This window comes from Pristiophorus japonicus, unplaced genomic scaffold, assembly GCF_044704955.1.
Source record: "Pristiophorus japonicus isolate sPriJap1 unplaced genomic scaffold, sPriJap1.hap1 HAP1_SCAFFOLD_61, whole genome shotgun sequence".
NCBI classification, from domain to species: domain Eukaryota; kingdom Metazoa; phylum Chordata; class Chondrichthyes; family Pristiophoridae; genus Pristiophorus; species Pristiophorus japonicus.
In genome coordinates this window covers 1,745,870-1,765,596 of record NW_027254520.1, presented here as the reverse complement: position 1 = coordinate 1,765,596, position 19,727 = coordinate 1,745,870, and the positions used below count along the sequence as shown (strand labels likewise).

The 19,727-nt window shown below is 48.1% G+C and overlaps 1 protein-coding gene across 1 annotated transcript; it reads right to left on the bottom strand.

Moving 5' to 3' along the window:
• Positions 1-12,513: 12,513 nt before the first annotated feature.
• LOC139255459 (probable G-protein coupled receptor 139) lies at positions 12,514-16,011 on the bottom strand. Its single transcript, XM_070873938.1, has 2 exons — positions 15,990-16,011; positions 12,514-13,427 (listed from the first exon to the last, which is right to left on the bottom strand). Exons 1-2 carry the CDS (start codon positions 16,009-16,011, stop codon positions 12,514-12,516), a joined length of 936 nt encoding a protein of 311 aa, XP_070730039.1.
• Positions 16,012-19,727: the final 3,716 nt, after the last annotated feature.

The window sequence follows — 19,727 nt, the reverse complement described above, 5'->3', positions numbered from 1 at the left end:
TGACAAATTTTCTGGAATTTTTTGAGACTGTTTCCAGTCGAGTGGACAAGGGAGAACCCGTTGATGCAGTGTATTTGGACCTTCAGAAGGCTTTCGACAAGGTCCCACACAAGAGATTAATGTGCAAAGTTAATGCACAATGGATTGGGGGTAGTGTGCTGACGTGAATTGAGAATTGGTTGGCAGGCAGGAAGCAAAGAGAAGGAGCAAATGGGTACTTTTCAGAATGGCAGGCAGTGACAAGTGAGGTACCGCAGCGATCAGTGCTGGGGCCCCACCTATTTACATTGTACATTAATGATTTGGACGAGGGGATTAAATGTAGTATCTCCAAATTTGCAGAAGACACTAAGCTGGGTGGCGGCATGAACTGCGAGGAGGATGCTCTGAGGCTGCACAGTGACGTGGATAGGTTAGGTGAGTGGGCAAATGCATGGCAGATGCAGTATAATGTGGATAAATGTGTGGTTATCCAATTTGGTGGTACAAAACAGAGAGACAGACTCTTATATGAATGGTGACAGATTCGGAAAAGGGAAGGTTCAACGAGACCTGGGTGTCATGGTACATCAGTCATTGAAGGTTGGCATGCAGGTACAGCAGGCGGTTAAGAAAGTAAATGGCATGTTGGCCTTCATAGCGAGTGGATTTGAGTACAGGGGCAGGGAAGTGTTACTGCAGTTGTACAGGGCCTTGGTGAGGCCACACCTGAAGTATTGTGTACTGTTTTGGACTTCTAACTTGAGGAAGGACATTCTTGCTATTGAGGGAGTGCAGCGAAGGTTCACCAGACAGATTCGCGGGATGGCGGGACTGACATATGAAGAAAGATTGGATCAACTGGGCTTGTATTCACTGGAGTTCAGAAGAATAAGTGGGGATATCGATGAAACATATAAAGTACTGACGGGACTGGACAGGTTAGATGCAGGAAGAATGTTCCCAATGTTGGGGAAGTCCACAACCAGGGGTCACTGTTTAACGATAAGGGGTAACAAATTAAGTCCGAGTTGAGGAGAAACTTCTTCACCCAGAGTCTGGTGAACCCGTGGAATTTCTACCACAGTAAGTTGCTGAGGCCAATTCACTAAATATATTCAACAAGGAGTTAGATGTAGTCCTTACTACGAGGGGGATCAAGGGGTATGGTGAGAAAGCAGGAATGGGGTACTGAAGTTCCATGTTCAGCCATGAACTCATTGAATGGCGGTGCAGGCTCGAAGTGCCAAATGACCTACTCCTGCACCTATTTTCTATATTTCTATGTTTCTCCCCATCTCTACCCCTTCCCCTCCTCGCCCCAAGCCGCCTTGTCCAGGAACACCTCAGGCGATGCCTCAATTGGAGGGATGAAAAAGAGCCGCGGAAAACGAGGTGAGAACATTCTCGTATCCAGGAGCAGGATCTTTGTACTGATGTGCATGTGTCATTGGGACTGGCAGGGGGGGATGCCGAAACTAGGAGTGGAGTGTTGCGTTCCGGGACGAGTGTGAGGCCTGTGCCAGCAGAGTCCCTGGCTGTCGCCTCCAGGGCCTCCGCCATTCATTGATGGTGCCGGAGACTCTGGCCAGATGTTGGGATATGCCCCCAAAGCTTCTAGGAGCTGGTCACCTATGGTCTCCTGTCATCCTGGACAAGCGTACCATCTCTCGGTTCTCATCTGTCGCTGGTGTACGTGACCTGTGCATGGTTGTTGCCGGCCTGCGGAGAAAAGGGATTGCCTTGTAGCGAGGTTCCTTTGTGTCCGATACCTCCACACTGGAGCTTGGAGTTGTTGGAAGCATCACTAGATGTCCCTTGGAGGAGAATGCCTGCTCGATCATGGCTATGCAGGCTCCTGAAAGTCCGCGCTCCCATCCATCCGCAAGAGAACAAACGGATAGATGGGCGGGAATCGAACATTCTCCACATGAGATGTCGGTTCATCCAGCAAGACAGGGTCCATTCCCCCAGCTTCTGGCCTCTGTGGTCTTATCCATCAACACAGTTTGCATTGCAACGATTCTCACTGGGCCTGCATTATTTGTGGGATGACGTTAGCAACCAGCGATCATATATTATTGCTCGGGTATGAGTGCGTGTGGCACCAATTCAATTCAGATCGTGCAATGGTGTATAATTGGCTCACGTCCGATCATTTCAGGCTCTGGAGATCTAGGCCTGGCTCACCGACTGTTCCTCCCCACGGGTATGGTCACCCGGTCCTCCGTGGCAGTGATGTCGTTGGTGACTGGTGGCCCCCCCATCAGTTGGACGCTCCTCGGACCTCATCGTCGATAGCTTCTCCTGTGAAATGTAACCAAGCGACATGTCAGGAGGTCGTTGCGTGATATTATTGCTGGGTCGTGTCACAGACAGAGATTGATACAATATTAACCGACAGATGCAATCACGTTTATGATCAGAATGAACATTTCTTACCAAAAGACGTACACCGTGACCGCAGGAATTGAGTACAACATTCCCAATAGTAGGACGATCTCACATGTGATAGGCACATATGCTTCTTACAAATCAAATTCATAACTGTATAAGTGAGTGTAAGTAAATGTGATACTTACTCTTGCCGATTCCACAAGGTCGTTCCATTGTTGCAGCATTGATTGGCTTCACGCTCCACGTTGGTGGCCTCCGAGACCACCTCTCTATCTCGATCCAGATCCTCATGTAGACCTTTGCGGCTGGATTCCCATCCCCCCCACCCTCGTCCCTGGGTCAACTCACCCCAGCGTGACTCGACATCCCGCAGGAGGGAAGCATTTATCTCGTCCGAGAACCTCCTCGCTCTCTTTGCTCCTCCAATGTCCTCATCTCGCAGCTGGCTGCTCGCACCAGCGTGAGCTGAATCCTCCAATCAGCCATGATATTGTTGAGTGGCGGAGCAGGCTCGAGGGGCTAGATGGCCATCTCCTGTTCCGAATTCTGATTTTCTTATGTTCTCCCTCCATTATTGTCGCGGAATTCTTGCAAAGATCTGGCCTCTAGCGGCTGACTCTTTTGCCCAATTTGCTGCAAAGCTCGACCCGCTCCCTCCTTCCTCCCAAAGCAACGACACCCCACTCACACACACCTCTACTCAATCTCAACAGCCTCACCCTTCTGCGCAAGTCAGAGTGAGCACTGAGCTCCTGAATCGTGGGACTCGAGTGTTGCCATGTCAGTGTAAGGACAGCGACACTCGACAGCAGAAGATGAGAGAGATATAACCTAAATACTCATATGGTATCAGTCACGCTAACGCCCGTTTTCAAAAAAGCAGACGAGTAAAAACCTTTTGTGCATCTTTAACGCCCATTGTATCGCTGAAATGATATATAACGCCCAGATTTCGCCCATTTGTAAACAAAATGGAAACCGAGGGGGCATTTTTCAAGAAGTTATCGCCAAGCGTTGCGTGTGCTTTAGCCATGTGCTTAACGCCGGGACAAAATATTGCAGCCCGCCAACTTTGTTAGGGCAGATTGAGCAAAATCAGCGGCCGTAATATCGCCCGATCGTGACTTTCCACAACGATGTAACGCCCAGGTTCGCTATTAACGCTATTTTGTAGTTCTTAAAGAGCACGTTTGGGGGAAGTAACGCCCAGGAGATCGGCGGCTCTCAGTTTCCCTCACCTCGCAGACATCCCGCCCGCAATATCGTTGCAGAAAAAAACGCCCACAATGGGTGTAACATTTCTGAACCAACGCCAGCGGTGTGGCTGGCGTTTTTACAATCACAGCTCTCTCATTCAAAGGGCTGCCTGAACTTGAGCGGAGTTTCTGCCTGAAATTGAGCATTTTCCTTTGACTCCGGAGTACGACTCAGTTGACGTGGACATCACAACAGACATATTTTCAGTCTCTGGACTGTTGGGGTTTACATTTACTCCTCAGTGTTTAATGGTGAACCTATCTGCGGCAATGCGATTCAAGGTTACGTGTAAGAAAATACGATTTGTAACAACATGGGTCTGAAATCATAATTAACGTGCAAAGTTAAAGCACATGGGATTGGGGGTAGTGTGCTGACGTGGATTGAGAACTGGTTGGCAGACAGGAAGCAATGAGTGGGAGTAAATGGGTACATTTCAGAATGGCAGGCAGTGACTAGTGGGGTAGCGCAGGGATCAGTGCTGGGGCCACAGCTGTTTACATTGTACATTAATGATTTAGACGAGGGGATTAAATGAAGTATCTCCAAATTTGCGCTTGACACTAAGTTGGTTGGCAGTGTGAGCTGCGAGGAGGATGCTGCGAGGCTGCAGATTGATTGGATAGGTTAGGTGAGCGGGTAAATGCATGGCAGATGCAGTATAATGTGGTTAAATGTGAGGTTATCCACTTTGGTGGTACAAAACAGAGAGACAGACTATTATCTGAATGGGGACAGATTAGGAAAAGGGAAGATGCAACGAGACCTGGGTGTCATGGTACATCAGTCATTGAAGGTAGGCATGCAGGTACAACAGACGGTTAAGAAGGCAAATGGCATGTTGGCCTTCATAGCGTGGGGATTTGAGTACAGGGGCAGGGAGTATTTTCTACAGTTGTACAGGGCCTTGGTGAGGCCACATCTGGAGTATTGTGCTCAGTTTTGGTCTCATAACTTCAGGAAGGACATTATTGCTGTTGAGGGAGTTCAGCGAAGGTTCACCAGACTGATTCCCGGAATGGCGGGAATGACCTATCACAAAAGACTGGAACAACTGGGCTTGTATTCACTGGAGTTCAGAAGAATGAGAGGGGACCTCATAGAAACGTTTAAAATTCTGACGGGTTTAGACAGGTTAGATGCAGGAATAATGTTCCCAATGTTGTGGAAGTCCACAACCATGGGACACAGTCTAAGGATAAGGGGTAAGCCATTTAGGACCGAGATAAGGAGAAACGTCTTCACCCAGAGAGTAGTGAACCTGTGGAACTCACCACCAGACGAAGTTGTTGATGCCAATTCACTAAATCTATTCAAAAGTAGTTAGATGAAGTCCTTACTACTCGGGGGATCAAGGAGTATGGTGAGAAAACAGGAATGAGGTCGTGAAGTTGCCTGTTCAGCCATGAACTCATTGAATGGTCGTGCAGGCTCGAAGGGCCGAATGGCCTTATCCTGCACCTATTTCCCATGTTTCCATGTTTCTATCACTTGCAATAACACCCAACCCCAGCCCAGACCCCACTTTTTCCACGATTGTCAGCAAAGAAATTATCAATCTCTACAGCAACACAGAACATAAAGGGGAACCAGGAGGGGGGTCGAGGACCCCCATACAATACATCAAATTGCATCCACCCAGATGGAGATATCATACAGCCATCACAAGCTGAAATTCAGCTCACCCACAGAACCTTCATCTCACAACTTCTAGCCCTTCCCTTCCTCGCTACACGGAGATTGGCCGGGGAGCTCCTCAGGCGTTTCCTCATTGGGGGGCTGGAGGCAGATGTGGTCGTTGCACGGGTCCGGGATGGGGGCGTGGGAGCGTACATCTCTGATGCAGAAGCAGCATCTTGGTCCTGGCTCTCATCCGTCTTTGGCAGTGTGGGCGCAGAGACTAGGGGTGGAGAGAGAAAAGGCGGGAGAGAGAGAGAGAGAGAGAAGGCGGGAGAGAGAGGGAGAGAGAGAGAGAGAGACAGAGAGAGAGAGAGAGAGAGAGAGACAGAGACAGAGAGAGAGAGAGACAGAGAAAGAGAGAGAGAGGGCAAGAGAGAGAGAGAGTGAGAGAAAGAGAGTGAAAGAGAAGGCGAGAGAGAGAGAGGGAGAGACAGAGAGAGAGAGAGAGGGAGAAGGCAAGAGATAGAGAGGGAGAAGGCAAGAGAAGGAAAGAAGGCGAGAGCGAGAGAGATAAGGCGAGAGAGAGAGAGATAAAGTGAGAGAGAGCGAGAGAGAGAGAACACAGGAGAGAGAGAGAGAGAGGTAGAGAGAAAACGCGAGAGAGAGGGAGAGAGAGAAGGTGGGAGAGAGAGCGATAGAAGGCGAGAGAGAGAGAGAGAGGGCGGGAGAGAGAAGGGAGAGGGGGAACGCGAGTGAGAGAGAGACAGAGGCAGAGAGAGAGAGGGCAAGAGAGAGAGAATGAGAGAGAGAGAGCGAAAGAGAAGAAGAGAGAGAGAGAAGGTGAGAGAGAGAGACAGAGCGAAAAGGTGAGAGAGAGCGAGAGAGAGAGAAGGCGAGAGAGATGTTCCTGGCTATCGCATCCTGGGTCTCCGCCATCTGGTCATTGTGGCCAGCTGTCGGGACATCACACCCAATGCTTCGATGAGCTGGCCACCAATGTCTCCAGTCTTCGTGGACAAACGTACTTTCTCGTCGCTGTCAGTTGCTGCTCGCGGGACAGACTTGGCGCTTCCGTGATGTCCTGGGGACTAACGGGGCGCCTTGCGGTGAGGAGTTTGGAGAAGGTAACTTCAGAGTGGCCAGATGGGAGGACCACTAGCTGGCCTTGTGACTTGTGACGATGCATGTTCCTCGACACCTTCACTCTAATCCATGGAGAACAGATTCAGCGGATTGATGGGCGACAATCGCAGCTCCTCGGCACCAGATGTAGTCGGTTCATCCTACGACACATATGCCACAACCCCCATCTTGTACCCTCCGTGATCTAGCTTGGGGCCATGCTGCTGGCTGAGCTACAATACACAAATGAGTTTCTGAGAGGAGAAAGGGGTGGCTCGGCTCGCAACTTGAGTCCAGCGCTACACACAGCGTATACACGTCAAAAACACCACCGCACTCAAAGTCATCGCGGACATCACATTTCATGACCACCAACACATTGGTATTGCAATAATTTTCTTTCGTACATCATTATTTCGATGATAATTTGAGAAACCATCTATCACATGCGATTGTCCGGATATGAGTGGGTTGAGGCCTCTATTGAATTCACATCACTCAATGGCGTAAGCTTTTCTCACTTCAAGGTCAGCAAATGCATCCGTGGCTGTTTGCGGGTGCTTTGGCACGAGTGCGAGCACACGTCTCTCCGTCTCAGTGATGTCGCAGAGGGCTGGTGGGCCCCACACCCGTTCACCTCAGCACAGACCTCGTCATCGAGTGCTTCCTCAATAAAAGTGGACTGGACGACAAGGCAAGAGAACATTGCATGATATCATGGCTAGGTCTTGTTACAGAGACTGATACAACACATAATCAACAGATGCAATCAGGATTATTATGATAATTATCTTTCACGACCTAACGATTCAAACCGTGACCGCAGGCTTTGAGGAAAACATTCCCGGAAAAGTGAAAAAATTTATGTGATAGAAACATAAAAATATAGAAACATAGAAAATAGGTGCAGGAGTAGGCCATTCAGCACTTCGAGCCTGCGCCGTCATTCAATGAGTTCATAGCAGAACCTGCAACTTAAGTACCCCATTCCTGCTTTCTCGCCATACCCCTTGATCCCCCTAGTAGTAAGGATACATCTATCTCCTTTTTGCATACATTTAATGAATTGGCCACAACAACTTCGTGTGGTTGAGAATTCCACTGGTTCACCACTCTCTGGGTCAAGAAGTTGCTCCTCATCTCGGTCCTAAATGGCTTACCACTTGTCCTTAGACTGGGACGCCTGGTTCTGGACTTCCCCAACATTGGGAACATTCTTCCTGCATCTAACCTGTCTAAACCCGGCAGAATTTTAAACGTTTCTCTGAGATCTCCTCTCATTCTGTTGAACTCCAGTGAATACAAGTCCAGTTGGTCCAGTATTTCTTGATAGGTCAGTCCCGCCATCCCGGGAATCAGTCTGGTGAAGCTTCGCTGCACTCCCTCAATAGCAAGAATGTCGTTCCTCAAGTTAGGAGACCAGAACTGTACACAATACTCCAGTTGTGGCTTCACCAATGCCCTGTACGACTGTAATAACATATGCCTGCCCCGTACTTATATCCCCTCGCTATGAAGGCCAACATGCCATTTGCCGCCTTCTCCGCCTGCTGTACCTGCATGCCAACCTTCAATGACTGATGTGCCATGACACCAATGTCTCGTTGCACCTCCCCTTTTCCTAATCTGTCGCCATTCAGATAATAGTCTGTCTCTCCGTTTTTAGCACCAAAGTGGACAACCTTACATTTATCCACATTATATTGCATCTGCCATGCATTTGCCCACTCACCTAACCTGTCCAAGTCACTCTGCAGCCTCATAGCATCCTCTTCGCCTGATGAGAGTCATTCATGGCTGTTACAAATCCAATTATATTAATAATAAGTAAATCTAAATCAATTTGCTATTAATCTTGCACATCGCACAAGGTCGTTCTCTCGGTTGTGGCATTGGTTGCACTCACAAACCTTGTTGGTAGCCAGCGACACAAACTGTGTTATTTCAGTCCATATCCTTTGGAGTGGGCTTCCTATCCCCACCATGTTTCAAATCACCCCAGCGTAACTGGACCTCCTCCAGGAGCGAGGTATTTGCCTCGTCCGAGAATCACCTGGCTCTTTTGCAAGTCCAATGTGTTCCTCTCCCAACTCACTGTTATCTCTAGCATCAGAATCCAAAGCTTGGTGTGATGCCTCCTCCTGACTCTCCATTATAGGCCAAATTGCGGCAAATATGTGGCTGGCGACTACTATGTTATTTTTCCCTACTTGCTGTGAAGCTCCAAAGTCTCCTTCCCTCCTCCCAAAGCAGTCACACGACACCCAGACACGCCTTCATCCCTCAGAGCACCCTCTCTCCCTAACTCCTCTTCCGTTTATGTATCTATGACCCTTGACTTCCAGATCCGCAGGAACCAAAGTGTTGCCATGCCGTTGCGAAGAACGGCCACACTTTACGCAGAAGGTCAAAAAAAGTTGAATTCGCCGGCTGTAACGGACACTTTCTAAAAAGTAAACTAGGGTGTTTTGCGAATGGACGAGAAGCCGGCAATCTGAAAACAATTTGTTAACGCCCACGCCGGAAATTAGGCCCATTTTTGGGGCGATAAGCACAAAAGTGGAGGTTCTAAGGACTTTGAGAATAGGCGAGTATCCCGCGATCTCAAAACGCTTTGTTAACGCCCACGCCGGAAATTAGGCCCATTTTTGGTGTGATAAGCACAAAAGTGGAGGCTCTAAGGACTTTGAGAATAGGCGAGTATCCCGCGATCTCAAAACAATTTGTTAACGCTCACGCTGGAAATTAGGCCCATTTTTGGGGCGATAAGCACAAAAGTGGAGGTTCGAAGGACTTTGAGAATAGGCGAGTATCCCGTGATCTCAAAACGCTTTGTTAACGCCCACGCCGGAAATTACGCCCATTTTTGGGGCGATATGCACAAAAGTGTAGATTGTCTGAACGTTGAGAACAGGCCAGTATCTTGAGATCTCAAAACATTTTATTAACGCCCACGCTGGAGATAACCCGCATTTTTGGGCTATCTGCACAAAAGTGTAAAATCCAACCCAAAGCATCGAACACAAGGTTAGGGTTGTTCCAAAGGGAAATGGGTAGAAAGATACAGAAAATAATCTCGTGAAATTTCAACGACTGCAATATTAATTGGACAGAAGAGGTATGGAAGAGGATGAGGAAATGGAGTTCCCACAATGCGTACATAAATCCTTTCAAACCCAATCGATAAGAAGACCAACAAGAAAGGGTTCGCTATTGGATGTCGCAATAGGGAATAAAGCAGAGCAGATTATAGAACTAAAAGTTGGGATACATCATAGCTTAATAATATAATGTGCTGTAAGCTCATAATTGAAATGGCCATAAGTATGACGGAGACCAGTTTAATTGATTGGAGAAAAGTTGGCTTTGCGAATAGAACATGGGGAAAATAAAATGACGAACAATATTGGAAAAACATGACAAGGATTTGAAAGAAAACATTTGAAACGCTGTACAGCAGAAATCTTGAAAATAGATATTATGCAAAAAACAAGAACATACAGAGCACTAATGATGAATAAAGATATACAGAAACAAATTGGGTTCAAGATAGAGGCATGCACTAATTCCATGGACAGCAGTATTCAGCATGATAAGGGAGAATATGGAGAGAGTAGGAAAGAAGTCAAAAACGATTAGAAAGGCAGAGAGCAACTGTGACCTGAAATTATCAAGGAACAAAGAAGAAAATAGTCAAATGTTTTACAGGTACATCAATTAAAAAGGAAGGTTGAAATGGGACTATGACCACAGAGGATTGGATAGGCAGCGATAGAGAGATTGCAGAAATAATTAGTAATTGCTTTGCTTCGTTATTTATCAGGGCGACATAGCAGGTGAACACGATATTAGATGATGAGATTAATAAGGTGGTAATTACATTTAAAATAAAAAGTGGAGAGCTATTAATTAAACTAAGCAAACTCAAAGAGATTAAAAACCGGCTGTGGACGGATTACATCTGCGCAATTTAAACCAATTTAAAGTAGAGATCACAGAGGCACTGTGAAACACATTTTGATAGGATAACGTGTGCAGACAGAACACAGCCAGATAGCTAACGTAATATCCACATTTAAGAAAGGAGATAGAACATGCCCAGGACACTGTCGAACAGACAGCTTAACGTCGGTGGTTGGGAAAATAATGGCACACCGACTAAAGGGGAAAATAGAACATATTGTCCATGTGGGATTCAACATAATGCTGCTGGATTTAAAGAACTGCATTAGCTTCCCTCGCGTTCACTTTAGAATTCGATCTCGATTAAGTTCAAATAGCTAAAACGAATTAGGGATTCGATGGGCTAGTTGGAGGAAAACTATATCCTCTGGAGTGGAATCCAAAACAATAGGGCTCCACCCCAAAATTACAGGTGGGATATTCACAGAGAATAGAGATACAGATAGGAGTAGGCTTTGTCCCACTGGGAATCGGATATAGATACAGGGAGGGCAGAGGCCTGCCCGACTGGTACATGAATACAGCTACACACATGCCAACAATCTGTCCGACTGGGTCGCGAATACAGAAACAGGCACGACAGTTGTCTATCAGACTGCGACCCGAATACAATATACATAGATGACCTGGAAGAGGGGACAGAGTGTAGTGTAACACAATTTGCAGATGACACAAAGATTAGTGGGAAAGCGGGTTGTGTAGAGGACACAGAGAGGCTGCAAAGAGATTTAGATAGGTTAAGCAAATGGGCTAAGTATTGGCAGATGGAATACAATGTCGGAAAATGTGAGTTCGTCCACCTTGGGAAAAAAAAACAGTAAAAGGGAATATTATTTGAATGGGGGAGAAATTGCAAGATGCTGCGGTGCAAAAGGACCTGGGGGTCCTTGTGCATAAATCCCAAAAAGGTAGTTTGCAGGTGCAGCAGGGATTCGGGAAGGCGAATGTAATGTTGACCTTCATTGCGAGAGGGATGGAGTACAAAAGCAGGGAGATCCTGCTGCAACTCTACAGGGTATTGGTGAGGCCGCACCTGGAGTACTGCGTGCAGTTTTTGGTCACCTTACTTAAGGAAGGATACACTAGCTTTGGATAGGGGTACAGAGACGATTCACTAGGCTGATTCCGGAAATGATGGGGTGACTTTACGATGATAGATTGAGTAGACTGGGTCTTTACTCGTTGGAGTTCAGAAGGATGAGGGGTGATATTGGAGAAACATTTAAAATAATGAACAGGATCGACAGGATAGAGGCAGAGAGGTTGCTTCCACTGGTCGGGGAGACTAGAACTAGGGGGAATAGCCTCAAAATACGGGAGAGCCTATTTAAAACCGAGTTGAGACGGAATTTCTTCTCCCAGAGGGTTGTGAATCTGTGGAATTCTCTGCCCAAGAAAGCAGTTGAGGCTAGCTCATTGAATGTATTCAAATCACAGATTGATTGATTTTAACCAATAAGGGAATTAAGGGTTATGGGGAGCGGGCGGGTAAGTGGAGCTGATTCGACGGCCAAATCAGCCATGATCTTGTTGAATGGCGGAGCAGGCTCGAGGGGCTAGATGGCCTACTCCTTATGTTCTTATGTTCTTATGTTTATATTTCAGTGATAACCACTTTGTGGAAGCGCAGTTTCCGAATGCAGGTGTGCTTGGTAAGTCGATGTAAAACCTCTTCTCCCTGTAAGTGCGGAGAGTGTACGGTCTGGACCTCCTGTTCAGTCTTGCACGTCATACGTTGCACCTCTGCCTCATTCATTTTCTCACTTTCTAATCTAGTGCAGAGCATACTCAATGGCACACACTGGTTCGGTCGTATAGCCTGATTCTCTGCTCTATGTTCTATATAATATAACCCACTGAACTAGAGCTCAGCCCTTCCTGCCTACCTATTGTCGAGCCTCTCACTCTGGAAGATGCAATGTCTAGCTGCACTAAATAGCTGCAGTGACGCTATGCAGAAGAGTTCAGAGAGAATGCTCGTGTGGTACTTTCCCAAAAGACCAAGTGGGAATTTTCAATCAGAAATATTACCGTGTCCGACACAGAGTGCTTGCCCCACCGCTGGGTGAATGATCAGATCACCAGCCATTCCTGGTGTAATTCAATGGAAGGAATTCTGCTACTAAATATTAAATTCCTGGACTGCAAACACTGGGTCCCGCCTCTGGACAGCGATCAGTCGTTCTGTTTATTAATTAATTGTAAAATTGAGGTAACCGGATATTTCACTGCGCTCTTCAACTGCTCTCTGAACTTGGACTGGGTCACCCCGTAAATAAATGTGTTTGTGCAGCAACTTATATTCTGCAATATGAATCCGACCTGTGTAAATTGATATAAAGAATCACTGTAATCACTGAGAATTATTCCTGTAATGCTATAATAAAAGAAATCTATAACATATACCAGCCACAGCAGTATGAAGCTGCCGGATATGGTGAAGAGTAAAATGACAGACTTCCTCCTGCTCTCCATCTCGGGGTCAGTGCCCTTCCCCCCCTTGCTCTCACCCCTCAGTCCTTTACGGACTCGACTGGCCACTAAAATGTGTCTGACTGTCAGAGCGTTGAGCGACAAAATAACAGCGAATGGGAGCAGTGGGTTTAAAACCGTATCAAACCAGTCAAATCCCACCCATACGGGCTCAGTAAAATATGCTGGCATTGTGGAACAGTACCAGTGAACATTGTCGATTATATATACAGGTACAATTGTAAAGTAGAAGGGAATGGTTTTTGAACAGAGCAGAATGCAGCTTGTGGCCAGAACCACAGCCGCAGTTCTCCCGGTGCAATATTTGGTTTTCAGCTTCTGCCAACAAACGGCCACAAATCGATCAAAGGTGAAAGTGACGGTGAACCAGACAGAACAGTCTGTGGCTGCACGGGCCAGGACATACATAACAGTACACACAGGGGTGATATGCAGCAAAGACCACGGGAAATCATACCAACTGATCCGGTACAGTATCACCTCAGTGATGACCACCAATAGATCCGCCGCTGCCATGGCCACCAGGTAGCGAGTGGTGCAGGTGGACAGTCCGCACTTTCCCCGGGATAGGATCACAATCGCCACTAAATTCACTGTAATAAACAGAATGGAAAAGAGACGGTCAATTATTGATCACACATTCTCGGTGACTGAGCCCAGACAGTAAGACCTGTCATTTAGCTCAAAAACGGCCGGGTGGACGTCGGGTCAGGGGTCAACATGAAAAGTATATCATCCAAACCTGGAGTATTGTGTCGAGTCCTAACGTGAGGAAGGACATTCTTGCTATTGAGCGAGTGCAGCGAAGATTCACCAGACTGATTCCCGGGATGGCGGGACTGACCTATCAAGAAAGACTGGATCAACTCGGCTTGTATTCATTCGAGTTCAGAAGAATGAGAGGGGATCTCATAGAAACATATAAAATTCTGACGGGTTTAGACAGGTTAGATGCAGGAAGAATGTTACCAATGTTGGGGAAGTCCAGAACCAGGGGTCACTGTCTAAGGATAAGGGGTAAGCCATTTAGGACCGAGATGAGGAGACACTTCTTCATCCAGAGAGTGGTGAACCTGTGAACTTATCTACCACAGAAAGCCCAATTCACTAAATATATTCAAAAAGGAGTTAGATGTAGTCCTTACGACTGGGGGTAACAAGAGGTATGGCGAGAAAGCAGGATGGGATACTGAAGTTGCATATTCAGCCATGAACTCATTGAATGGGGGTGCAGGCTCAAAGGGTTGAATGGCCTAATCCTGCACCTATTTTCTATATTTTTAGGTTTCTATAACCCAACCTACCTCCAAGCCACTGCTTCCGAGTTTAGCAGCGACGGGGCAGTGGGAAGGAACCGAGCAATCCCAGCGGGCGGGTGGCAATCTAAATGTACTAATGCGGATGGTAGCTTCAGACTTAAACTATTTTACGAGTTTAACTTATTTTACGGGTTTAACTGTGGTCGGCTGTGTTTCCCAGGCCTCGGGATACACGGCAGCTAAAGTGAGCCGAGGACAGCTTCAGGGACAATGGAAGTGCCTTCACAGCCCCGGTTGTGGGTCAGGAGCCGCAGGTGTTCCTTCCCCAAGGCTCCACACGCTCTCTCTCTCTCTCCCTCTGCTTAGACTACCCCCATACAAACGGTTGTAAATCTGATAAAATACAGAGTACGCTAAAAACACTCAGTATGCCAGGCAGCATCTGTGGAGAGAGAAACAGAGTTAACGTTTCAGGTGATAACCTTTCTTCAATACTGAAATCCGCGAGAGATGAACAGTTTTAAGGCAATGTTAGAGGCAGAGAAAGTTGTGGTAGGTAGTGGAAAGAACAAAGTTGAATGTCTTTGAAGGGACGGAGTGATTCAACGAGAAAAGGGATGATGGTGGAAGACAAATGGGACAACTAAAGGAACAGGAAATTAGTCCAGAGGAGATGTAAGTGGATAGAGCAGGATTACAGAGTGGGGCGGTGGGACGGGGGTGGGGGGTGTGGGGGGGCGGTGGGGGGGGGAGCAAGGATAATCAACCAGAGGGTGTGGGGGACCGGGGAACCATCCCACCACTGTAGCCTCTCAGCCCGAGGTATTGACTCAACTGTTCACTGTCTCCATGACTCTGCTTCGCCCCTCCTCTCCTACCCACTCCACGCTAGGTTACAGGCTCACAGGATCATGACCACAGAGGATGGGTATCCTCAGCTCAGAAAAAGGAAGACATGTTGTAAGCACTTGTGTGGGAGGTGGCTTCATCGGAACAAATGGAACGCAGGCAGCAACATTTGTCGACTATAATAGAATCCGTCCAGCAAGCTGGGTGAGAAGTCATATAATCAAGTTAGCTGTCAGAGTCGGCCGCTTTGTGGTTGACATTGGTCGAGAGCCAATCTTCGGAAATGGACTTAGCGATGTTGAGGAAGGGAAGGGAGTAACAGACGGAGCATGAGAAGGAGAGAGTGTGTCGCAAATTTAAAGCAAATTTGATCACATAATTATCATTATAATTATTATTATTAATAATAATATTTATAATAATTAATATTATTATAAATAATAATAACAATAACTTTTATTTATATCGCACGTTTAAACTAGTTAACCGTCCCAAGGTGCTTCAAAGCAGTTTTCACAGGACAACACAGATTCATATGACAACGAGACAAAAAAGAAGATATTAAGGCATATGACCAAAAGCTTGCTAAAAGGGTTGATTTTAAGGAGCGTCTTTAAAATGGAAAGATGGTTAGAGAAGCTTAGATGTTCAGGGAGGGATTCCAGAGTTGAGGGCCCAAACAACTGAAGGTAATGCCACTGATGGTTCAGCAGTATAATGAGGGATGTTCGAGAGGGCAGCATTTGAAGAGCAGAGATATCTTGAGGGGTTGTGACGCTAAAAAAGAGTACAGTGGTACTGAGGTGCAAGGCCATGGAGAGATTTGTAAACAAGGATGCAAATTTTCAAAATCGTGGGGTTCTTTTACCGGGAGCCAATGTAGGACAGAGAGCATAGGGGTAAGGTGATGCGTGATCATGATTTTGTGCGATATAGGACATTTTCCAGTTCATGGCAAGAAAAGGAAATTGCGCGAACACAGTCCTCAATGTACATGTACAATATTTGAAGGAGGGGACCGGAGTAGAATTGGAACAGCGAAGGTTCCTTGTATCCCAAGAAAAGGCAGCATAGCTGGGAACCATCTGAGCTCCCATACCGATACCATTGGAGTGTGGAGATGGAACATTGTTCAGACCAGAGGTCCAGCACTTGTATTTTCAGCAGGGGTAGTGCACTGGTGTCAGGATCAGGATCAGCAACCTGCAAGGGTTTTCATTCCCAGCCCAAACCCGGTGAGGGCGAGAGGACTTCAAGTGTGAATGGCGAGTGAATTAAATTGTAAATGGGGCACACAGAATGTATTAGCGGGGATAGGCGCAGGGAAACTCGCCATCCGCTTTAGGTGAACTCGGGATTACTGGGCTATACACTGTACAATGTGGACCATTATCCACACCTCGGGAGCCTACTGTCAACAAGGGCAGACTTTGATGGCAAAGTCCAAAACTGCTTTCAGTGTGCCAGTACAGCCTCCGGATGCCTGAGGAAGCCAGTGATTGAAGACCAGGACCTCACACTCCGGACCAAACTCATGGTCCACAAGGCAGGACTGATACCCGCCCTCCTATCTGCTTCAGAGACATGGAATATTTACACCAGGCAACTCAAAGCACTAGAGAAGTACCAACGCTGCCTCCATAATTTCCTCTAAATTAATTGGCCGGAGTGGTGCACCAACGTCAGTGTTCTCGGTTAGGCCAACATCCCCAGCATCGAAGCATTAACCACAGTAGATCAGCTCTGTCGTCCGGCCACATCGTTGGTGTGCCTGACATGAGATTCAAAAAGCCAACGCTCTACTCGGTGATTCGTTATTGCAAACGAGCCACCGGTGGTCAGAGGAAACGCACAATGACACACTCAAAACCTCCTTGAATAATTGTAACGTCCCCACCATGGCTCAAACCAGCACAAATTGGAGGAAAAGCATCCGCATGGTGCACAGCACCTCGAGTCTTATTGCCCAGAGCAAGCTGAAGCCAGGCGTAGATAGCAGAAGGAGCGCGCACCAAACCAAGCACCCAACACTTCCGTTCGTTCAACCACGGTCTGCCCCACCTGTGACAGAGAACGCAGGTCAAGCATTGGACTTTTCAGCAGTCAGGGAAGTAATTTGTAGTGTGGAATCGAGGCATCCTCGATTCCGAGGTTACGCCTCAGAAGCGGAAGTACAAGAAATAGTGACCCACACTGAGTACATAGAAATGTATAATATTCTGAAGGGTTCAGACAGGTTAGATGCAGGAAGAATGTTCCCAATGTTGGGAAGTCCAGAACCAGGGGTTGCAGTCGAAGGATAGGGATAAGTCATTTGGAGATGTGGAGAAACTTCTTCAACCAGAGAGTGGAGAACCTGTGCTATTATCTACCACAGATGTTATTGAGGCTAATTCATTAAATACATTCAAAAAGGAGTTAGATGTCGTCCTTCCCACTAGGGGAATCAAGCGGCATGGCGAGAAAGCAGGAATGGGGTACTGAAGTTGCATGTTCAGCCATGAACTTATTGAATGGCGGTGCAGGATCGAAGGGCCGGATGGCCAAATCCTGCACCTATTTTCTATGTTTCCATGTTTCTATGACAGGACTGTGACCCCTGTGGGACTGGATTGTGACCCCTGTGGAACTGGACTGTGATCTCTGTGGAACTGGACTGTGATCCCTGTGGGACTGTACTGTGACCCCTGTGGGATTGGACTGTGACCTCTGTGGGACTGGACTGTGATCTCTGTGGGACTGTACTGTGATCCTTGTGGGAATGGACTGTGACCCCTGTGGGACTGGACTTTGATCTCTGTGGGACTTGACTGTGATCCTTGTGGGACTGGACTGTGATCTCTGATGGACTGGACTGTGATACCTGTGGGTTTGTTCTGTGATCCCTGTGGGTCTGGACTGTGATCCCTGTGGAGCTGGACGGTGATCTATGTGGGCGGGGACTGTGACCCTGTGGGACTTCACTTTGATCCCTGTGGGACTGGACTGTGATACATGTGGGACTGGACTGTAGTCCCTGAGGGTCCGGACTGTGACCCCTGTGGGATTGGACTGTGACCCCTGTGGGATTGCACTGTGATCCAAGTGGGAATGGACTGTGATCCCTGAGGGACTGGACTGTGACCCCTGTGGGACTATACTGTGTTCCCTGTGGGACTGGACTGTGATCCCTGTCGGACGTCACTGTGATCCCTGTGGGACTGGACTGTGACGCCTGTGGGACTGGACTGAGATCCCTGTGGGACTGGACTGTGATCCCTGTGGGACTGGACTGTGACGCCTGTGGGACTGGACTGAGATCCCTGTGGGACTGGACTGTGATCCCTGTGCGACAGGACTGTGATCCCTGCGGGACTGGACTGTGATCCCTTTGGGCCTGTACTGTGATCCCTGTGGGACTGGACTGTGACCCCTGTGCGACTGGACTGTGATTCGTGTGGGACTAGACTGTGAGCCCTGTGGGACTGGACTGTGACCCCTGTGGGACTGGACTGTGATCCCTGTGGGACTGGACTGTGAACCCTGTGGGATTGGACTGTGATCCCTGTGGGACTGCACTGTGACCCCTGTGGGACTGGACTGTTATCCCTGTGGGACTCGACTGTGATCCCTGTGGGACTGGACTGTGATCCCTGTGGGACAGGACCGTGACACCTGTTGGGACTGGACTGTGATCCCTGTGGGACTGGAATGTGATCCATGTGAGACAGGACTGTGATCCTTGTGCGACTGGACTATGATCCTTGTGGGACAGGGCTTTGATCCCTGTTGGATGGGACTGTGATCCGTGTGGGAAAGGGTTGTGATCCCTGTGGGACTGGACTGTGATCTCTGTTGGACTGGACTGTGATCCCTGTGGGACTGAACTGTGACATCTGTGGGATTGGACTGTAATCCCTGTGGGACTGGACTGTGACCCCTGTGGGACTGGACTGTGACCCCTGTGGGACTAGACTGTGAATCCTGTGGGACTGTACTGCGACCTCTGTGGGATTGGACTGTGATCACTGTGGGACTGGACTGTGATCCCTGTGGGACTTGACTGTGATCCCTGTGTGACAGGACAGTGATCCTTGTGCGACTTGACTGTGGTACCTTTGGGACAGGACCGTGATCCCTGTGGGACTGGACTGTGATCCCTGTGGGACAGGGCTGTGATCCCAGTGGGACTGGACTGTGATCCCTGGGGGACTGGACTATGATCACTTTGGGACTGGACTGTGATCCCTGTTGGACTGGATTGTGATCACTGTGAGACTCGCCTGCGATCCCTGTGGACTGGTCTGTGATCCCCGTGGGACTGGACTGTGATCCCTGTGGGACTGGATTGTGATCCTTGTGGGACTGGACTGTAATCTCTGTGGGACTGGATTGTGATTCCTGTGGGACTTGACTGTGACCCCTGTCGGACTGGACTGTGATCCCTGTGGGACTGGACTGTGACACCTGTGGTACTGGACTTTGACCCCTGTGGGATTGGACTGTTATCGCTATGGGACTGCGCACTGTGATCCCTGTGGAACTGGACTGTGATCCCTGTGGGACTGGACTGTGATCCCTGTGGGACTGGACTGTAATCTCTGTGGGACTGGATTGTGATTCCTGTGCGACTTGACTGTGACCCCTGTGGGACTGGACTTTGATCCCTGTGGGACTGGACTGTGACACCCGTGGTACTGGACTTTGACCCCTGTGGGATTGGACTGTGATCCCTATGGGACTGCACTGTGATCCCTGTGGAACTGGACTGTGATCCATGTGGGACAGGACTGTGATCCGTGTTGGACT

Coding starts and splice junctions, on each gene's coding strand:
- LOC139255459 (XM_070873938.1), bottom strand. CDS start 16,011: ATGCTGCCTTTTCTTGGGATAC. Junction 13,428..15,989: donor GCTGCCTTTTCTTGGGATAC/AAGGAACCTTCG, acceptor TTCTGTTTATTA/CAGTGAATTTAGTGGCGATT.